The sequence below is a fragment of the Thunnus maccoyii genome, chromosome 3 (assembly GCF_910596095.1).
Source record: "Thunnus maccoyii chromosome 3, fThuMac1.1, whole genome shotgun sequence".
NCBI lineage: Eukaryota > Metazoa > Chordata > Actinopteri > Scombriformes > Scombridae > Thunnus > Thunnus maccoyii.
The window spans coordinates 17639243-17647583 of NC_056535.1; the positions used below are offsets into that span (position 1 = coordinate 17639243).

An 8341-nucleotide genomic window follows, 5' to 3' on the forward strand; every position below is an offset into this window, starting at 1 on the left:
TTTAGATGTCACTGTTGTGCTGAGCCTGAGCTGCAAATGACTTCTGCAGCCTCATCACTGAGTCAGTGGGTTTACTTGAAGACAAACACAGATATTTGCATTAATATTTCTTTAAGAGACACATTTTTCATCGTGTGTTTAGGTTTTTGCTTTATGGTGTTCATGTAAAAAGCATTACGTCCTCTTGCACCGGCCCTTATGTGTGTGTTAACTTGAACTTAAATGTCAATAACTGCTTATCAGAAGCTTATATGAGGGTGGACACAATAAAGGCAACACATACATATTCTATTGAAACCCAATATAAAAGCTGTATCGGGTTAAATTTGAACTTATTAAGTATTTATTGAGATGGAATATGTGTTTATTTTTAAGGCTGTATCATTTATAATTTAGCTGAATTTAAATGTAGCATCATTTTCAACATTTTGTTTCCTCATACATAAAACAATATACACTTACTGGTAAACAGCTGGTGATATATTTCCAATATGGACATTTAAAGGTACCATTGTAATCTGATTACACTTATCCTGTTAATAACGTTGAACTAACTTATGTGAGGAAGTCCAGGTTCAGACAGGATGCAGTGTGATCAGGTGTGTTTGTCACTGTATTCTGCGAGTTATTTGAACTGCTTTTACCAATCAATCAAATGAAAATTACATAAATTAAAAGATAATTAAGATGCAGGAAGAGAGGAAATAAACACTAGGGCTACATGACCAAGGTAATGTGAAACTATATTGACACTTTCAAAAATGTTTGACATAAAAAAAAGATTAAAAGAGGTTAAAATCTCTTTAAAACGCTGTGTAAAACTATGTTATTTTAACTACAGGCCTAATTGAAGAAAGCTTTCCATAGGACTCCTAAATCTTAGGAAAACTGACCTTTGACACCTGATCAGGAGCAGTTGCCATGGATACAAACTTCATTTTGATTGCATATTTGACCTGAAATAGCCCTTTTTTGACAGCTCTTACATCTGATGACACAGTATTCACATAATAGTCGATACCACAGCTGGTAAAATAGGTGTTGATGCCAGTGACGCAACATCAACAACCATTTAATAATTAATTAAAACATTTCCCACTCACACCTGTAGCGTCACAGTATTTGACGGGTCACATATCTCGGTGTAACACCGGAGCCGGTGCGGGTCGGTGCGAGGAGCGGGGAGGGGGGGGGGGGGGGGGAGGCAGGACGGGGAGGAGACTACTGATGCGGGGTGGTACAGTGCTGCGAGGTCCTCTGCACTCAGAGGACGCATGAAAGCTGAGGATAGTCGGAGCAAACTGAATCAAAGTGAGGTAAGAACTTTTTTTTTTTTTTTTTAAGGTTGCATTTCATCTGCTTGGATTAGTTTGACCTACTTTTTTGTTTTCATTTGATGCATGTGTGAGCTGAGAAAGTTAGAAATACTTCAACTGCTGAGCGTAATGCAGGAAAAAAAAGAAAAGAAAAGAAATGAGGAGATGTGAAGGTGATTGTGCACAGATTGCGTGCAGCCAACTCCATGTTTCAAGCACATGAAAGCATCCAAAGCGTTTATGTTAGTGCAGCCTAGACTGAACCATCGGGTGTAATTTGCGTGTATGTTAATGGTTGTTGGGTGCTGACATGTGGTCCTGTGTTTTCACTGGAGAGAAGAAGGAGGAGGAGGAGGGACTTTCACAGCACAGCCTGCAGCAATGGCACTACAATGGAGAGAGGGTGCCAAGAGGGAAAACCAAACCCAAAAAAAAAAAAAAAAAAGTTGCTTTCAGAGAATAGGGGTCAATGAGGGCAAAGGAAAAGAGAGTTTTTCAAAAAAAAATATTCATTTGTCAGGGTTACAAATAAAACACACAAGTAGATGACAGCAATGCACCTCCTGCTGCTGTCCTCAGAAACTCTTACTAATGAGTGTGTGTGTGTGTGTGTGTGTGCGTGCGCGCGCGTGCGTGCGTGTGCGCGTGTATGTGTAGGTGGGGGGAGAGGGGGTCTATGGGAGGGGAAGGACTCAATGGGGAGAGGGGGGCTAATCGCTCCCAGATGTGTGCTGTGAAAACATATGGTTTCCGATAGCCACTGTGATGCACACAAAGAATTTGTGAGCTGTGTGTTATGCTGGTAACACACACACACACACACACACACACACACACATATACACACACACACACACACACACACACACACACACATATACATACACACACACACACACACACAGATTTATTGATACACATGCAGAGTTTTGTGCAGACAGTGTCTCAATCTCATGTTTTTTTGGGGGTTTTTTTGTTCAGTGTGGCCTCACAAATATCTACACGCAAAAACACACAGAGAAAAAGTTCAAAACTCCACTTTTTATGACGTTTAAAAATGTCACAAAGCACAAATCAACTGCTTCATGTTGTGTGAATGAAGTCGTCTACAGTACAGAGCTGCAGCGGAGGAGGAGGAGTGCTCATACTTTCCACAAAGTGGAAAAGTAGTTTAGTCAGTGTCAGAGGAAGTGAAGGTAATGGATTTTACTGTATGTAACACTTTTACAGTGTGACTTCCTGAATTTCGTGGACGATTTAAGCAAAAACAACAATCATCTGGTTTACTAGTCAGTGATGTCTTGATGCTGTCAGTGTTCGTGTTTTTATGTCCACATGTCATTTTCACTCAACCTGAGCGGCTCTTTGCTTGGTGGAGTGAAGAAGAAAGAAAAAAAAAGGGGGGGGGGGGGAGGAGGGTTCGAGGAAATGACCAGTGAGGGCGACAGAAGGGAAATGAAGGATGTGGAGAGAAGGAGGGAGGGATGAAGAAAACTCAGAGAGAGGGGTGGGGTTGAGGGGTCCTCTGTTTCTTTTCCTGGAATGCAGCCTCGAGACTGTCTGCTGCAGCGAGGAAAAGTAGGAAAACAGAGAGATTGTTCTTAGGAAGACAGACGTGCCACATTCTTGCTGTCAGAGTCCCCCCCCCCCCACCACCACCACCACCACCCCTCCACCCCCTCCTCCTTTTTTTTTCTTGCTGTGGCTGTTTGGGGCCAGTGGAGGGGTGGGGGGAGGAGGGGTGAAGGAGGGCAGAGAGAGAGAGAGAGAGGAGAGCAGTGGGGGGCTGGAGAGGTGACAGAGGGCGGGGGGGGGGGAAGCGAGGAGGAGGAGGAGGAGGAAGAGGAGACTTCAGGAGACCAAAGGAATATCCAACACTAAGCACTTTATGCCCCTCATGTCGCTCTGTTTTTGTTGGTTGATACTCTCCTCATCTTCTCCCCCCCCACCAGAGTCAAAGTCAGTCTACCTCCCAGAGTGACCATGAGAGTCCTCCTACTAATCTGCATGCCAGGTAACTGCACCATGTTCCTCTAAAGATGAAAAACTCTCATTGAACTGCTGTGAAGTTACATATTTCTCAAGTAGTTGTGTCAAATTTTTAAAGAATCAGCTGTTGTGAATACAAGTGAGATATGATGTTCATGTCCTACCTGTTTAATCTCTCCAGTTCACAAAGACTCTTTCAAGATGTAGGTCATTTTTTTTAGCTCTCTTGCAGACCCAAAGGTCCAAACGATCCAATTTAGTGCTGCAACTAACTATTATTTTCATTACTGATTAATCTGCCGATTGTTTTTGTGACGAATGGACACATTTTATTGGGTGAATATTATAATACATCAAAGACATGTTTGTTAGGGTTAATACTCCTGTCAGTGCTCCTGATCACTGGCACTAGCAAAAAGACCTGGAGTTTGGTCCCCGGGCGCTGCACTGCAGCTGCCCAGTGCTCCCAGTGTGTAGGATGGGTTCAGTGCATCAGTTTCAATGTATGTGAGTGCTGAGGAATGACAATAAAGCAATCCTATGTATTTTCATAGGAGTTGTTGACAATAAGAAAAAAGGATAAGAATCGCAGTTTCCTACACTCCAAGATCCTCAAGTGTCTTGTTTTGTCTGACTAAAAGTCTAAAACCCAAATATGTTTAATTTACTATCACATAAAACAAAGAAAAGCAGCAAAATCCTCACACTTGATAAGCTGGAAGCAAAATTCTTGGTACTTTTTGCTTTACAAAAAATTTACTCAAATGATTCTTTGATAATCAAAATAGTTGCAAATTCATTGATCGATCAACTAATCGTTTCAGCGCTAATTCAAATCGAACTCAAACAGAATATCTATTTACTTTTCTGCTTTAAAGCCGTCACCTTGTCTGTTATGACCAGTAACTTATGGTTGCTCATGTCGGCTACTCTTAGCTGATGTTTCTATACATGTGCTGCTGTTACATTATCGTTTAGCATTTATCATTATCACCTTCAGTTACACAGTCTCTTAAACAACAACTGTTGGCTGTGACAGGATGTAATCATTTATTTCTCTTTTCTCAAGATCAAGATCCTTTTATTGTCATTCAGCAAAACATCAGCGATGCAAAGCAGAACGAAATCGTTTCTGTATCCGCTAAGAGCAGATGTTTTATGTATTTATTTATTATTTAATGTTTATTTGTATAGGGACAAGTATACAGTATAGCATAAACTAACGCCACATACCACAGCATTTATAGTCTGAGCCAGTTTGTAATGTCCGTTCCCAGATCGGTCTTTAACATCAAGAAAATAGATACAAAACAGCGCAAAACACAAACAATTTATAAACAGTGATTCAGTAAACGCATCATTAAACGAAATTTTGTGAAAACTATTGTAAAAAGATGACGATAATGTTGTTTTGTATAGTTTGTATCTATGTGTTAGTCACATGACTGATTGTTTGACTGTTTATAAGGAAACCAGAAACAACCTCAGACGCCACCCTGATTAAGACAGAAAAGCAGAAAACATTTGGTGAATAGAGCGCAGTGTACTGGAGGAGAGCTGTGTGATTTAATTTTTATGGACTTGCACTGAAGCTCACAGTGGTCTGTTCCTCGCTCAGTGTGCACTCACAAAAAGTAGCGGAGAGCAACGTTCAACACTTAAAAAGTTAGAAATTTAAAAAAAATAAAATAAAAAAGAAAAATGAATGGATGATTACAGATGTTAGAAAAGTTCATGATAAAGCTGTTTAGTTACAGTATTCAGAGTGATTGTAAATACTTTCCACCCCTGCATTTCACTCATCAGCCCATCTTTGTGATGACTTTGTTTTTCTGAAATATCAACAGTTCTGCTGCTCGCTCAGGGCCAGTACCAGGAACAGTTTCCTTTTTTGGGTGAGTTCATTAAGAGAATATTGGCTCGGATTGTTCCAGCTCAGCGTCGGTTTATATCCGAGCTCTGCACATCTGTTCCTGATTTCTCCTGTCCTCTGATGTGTCACCTAGCCTCGGGGAGTTCTCTCTCCTCCTCCGATTTCTATTTACCACCCGGAGAGCAACTGTTTTCACAGTGTAAATAGTACTCTGACCACTCTGCATGTCATTATTTGTAAGCATCTTGCATATGAAGTCATGCATTGCCGCCTCACAAAGCTGCTCTGATCTTCAGTTTTGGCGTGCAGGTGGTTTGTTTTATATGGTGCGGTGCTTTATGTGTGTGTGGAGAGGGTTACGAACTGTAATTAGTTTCACAATGTTGATCTCATGAAACCTTTTTTCCCTCTCTGCATATTTTATGACCTCACAGAGGACTATGGGCCGGATTACTTTCCAGGTAAAGCATGGTTAAGTTCATAGAAAAGTTCCCTGACGTTGTTGAAACGATACTTTCACATTTAAACATTAAAAAGTGTATTTGACAAAAGGGATTTCTCTTCTTTCTGTTCAGAGAGTCCAGATCCTGTAAATCCTGAATCTCTTCCTGGAACCTACCAGCAGCAGGTTCGACTCGAGCCGGTTGTCCGTCCAGAAAAATCAGGTATATCAGCTGAGCTCTCCTCTGTGTCCTCACAAAGCTGTTATGATATTTAGAAGATGTTTATATTGTGTCTACGACTGACTTTTAAATCTGTCTTTCATGTGGATATCAAGAGTCAGAGTTGGAGACAGAACCCACAGAGCCCGGCCCTCTCGGTGAGAAAACTGGAGAAAAGAGGACAGATAATCAGTTGTTTACTTTTGAGTGGAGAAATTATCTCGCTGTGTGTTTGATTTGCAGATTGCAGAGAGGAGCAGTATCCCTGCACCAGACTCTACTCTGTGCACAAGCCATGCAAGCAGTGCCTGAACAGCCTCTGCTTCTACAGGTATGTAAACACCCGAAAACACGAAAATGAGCCAGTCACCCCAAATCTCAGCATCTCTTTTCTCTTTTGTGAGTCAAAACCTGAATCTGAAGTTTGTATCTCCATGTCAGCCTCCTCCCAAAAACTATTCAAACTACTTTTACAGCTCCAAAAGCAGCAGAAATTGTCCATCAAATCTGTTAGAGTGCAAGCAGAGACCCCAACAGTCCACTAATTAACGTGCTTTTTGGTATATTTGTTGCTTACAATACAAGTATGTTGGTGTATTCTAGGTCAAATATCATTGAGGTAAATCTTTATATAAATTTGATACTTTTGAAACCAAATTGCATTTATATGTCTAGAAACACTCGGCCACACCTGGATGTAGATTTCATGTTTCTTCAGCGCAGATGTAAAGGAGGCTGTCAAGGATGTTCAGGGGCTAAAAAACACTGTTTGGTCGTCTTGTGGACTTAGAAAATAAGAACAAGGATATTTCTTATTGTCAGCAAATCTTATTAAAATACAAAGACCAACGTTGTGTAAGTCTGTATACAGTGGCTACGGCACTGCAGCCACATTCACGCCTACTGAAGACATAAATCTGTAAAACTCGGTCACAGATATATAGTTTTATTTCCTAGAAAGACTTGGTAATTTCTTAAAACAGTTGGGCACTGTAGTTTTGTTTGTTTTTTAATCAAAATTACAACTACTCAAATAAAAAGTGCATTTGTTGGGGACTATTTTCTGATGCGGATTAATACACATTTGCTGCTCTTTTGAGTATTTCCAGCAGCAGGAAGGTGAATGTGGGATTGATTCAAAATAAACTGCAGTGCTCATGTTTATGGTCATGAAGTGAAGTCAACTCACACACGTCACCCAACGCAACAACATTTATGTGTTTTTAATAGAGCTCAATAAACTATATCAGGCAATATTTGTTAGTGGGATAAATTCTTTGCTGGTTTTGTTTTTTATTTGTGGGATTTGTTGACTATCAGACAAATACAGAATATCACCAGACTTACCCTTTCTGTAGAGTTTTGACTGTCTTTGCATTTTGAGGTGAACTACTCCTTTATTGTTTGAGCTTCACTTGACCACCTCATATGTTTTCATTCAGTTTGCGACGGGTGTACGTCATCAACAAGGAGGTGTGTGTGAGGACTGTGTGTGCACATGACGAACTGCTCAGAGGTGAGTTCAGTGTGATTATGTGTGTGTGTGTTTATGTGTTTGTATATGGAGACATGTTATCTTAACTCTGACCTCTATGTGTGTGTGTGTGTGTGTGTGTGTGTGTGTGTGTTTAGCGGACCTCTGCCGTGATCAGTTCTCCCGCTGTGGCGTCGCAGCACTGAGCGGTCAGTGTGCATCACTAGGAGGAAGCTGCGGAAAGAGCTGTGGTGGCTGCTGATTGAGTACTGAGATCAGGGACACTACCTGCCCAAATACTGCCGCTTTTCTACCACTTGTCCACATCCCCAACTCATCTTACAATGTTCTCTTTCTTCCTCTCAGTTTCTCCTCACTTTCTGCCTTCTGACTCCTCCTGTACGACACATTACACCTGTGCGAAAAGCACTTCTACATTTGATTTTCGTTCCATTTCCGTTTGTCTTTTCACATGTATGTCTGCCCTGTAGATCCTGTGTGTATGGATAAATATACTCCAAAGAACATTGATGATTGTAAAAATCACTGGTGCTATAAAATCATCACACTGGTGCTATAAAAAGTTAACTTTTATAGATGCACATAACTGCGGAAACATCTTTTCTCTATGTTTTTTTTTGGCATATTGTACCATATTAATCTCATGCTTTGTATTTGTTGATATGTTACTGTACTTGTGTTGAAAAGCAGTCATTGTCATGATGATCAGCTCATCAATGTTGGCCACCGTGCACTGACATCAGATAAACTAATCAATATCCAGTCTCATCGTTGAAGATCATGAGACGTGTGAACAAGCAGGTGGTGAGTGACCTCAGTTTTTGTACTACTGCCACCTGGATCTGTGCTTAGCAACCAAGCAGCAAGCTTTTATAAATATATTCCAGTGGCAACAAGTGCTTTGAGAACGGCCTCGGTACTACTGCTTTGTAAAACTGTCACTATAAAAGACTGAGAAAAAAAAAATAAACTTTTTTTTTTTTTTTTTTTTTTACTACAGCTGTTT

At 40.6% G+C, this 8341-nt stretch overlaps 1 protein-coding gene across 1 annotated transcript; it reads left to right on the forward strand.

Moving 5' to 3' along the window:
* Positions 1–1222: 1222 nt before the first annotated feature.
* On the forward strand, positions 1223–8289 carry mfap2 (microfibril associated protein 2). Its single transcript, XM_042406089.1, has 9 exons — positions 1223–1316; positions 3269–3330; positions 5153–5200; positions 5613–5639; positions 5754–5843; positions 5957–5998; positions 6084–6171; positions 7283–7356; positions 7473–8289. The coding sequence occupies exons 2-9, from the start codon at positions 3300–3302 to the stop codon at positions 7574–7576; spliced, it is 504 nt and encodes a 167-aa protein (XP_042262023.1). The 5' UTR covers positions 1223–1316; positions 3269–3299; the 3' UTR covers positions 7577–8289.
* The last annotated feature ends 52 nt before the right edge of the window (positions 8290–8341 follow it).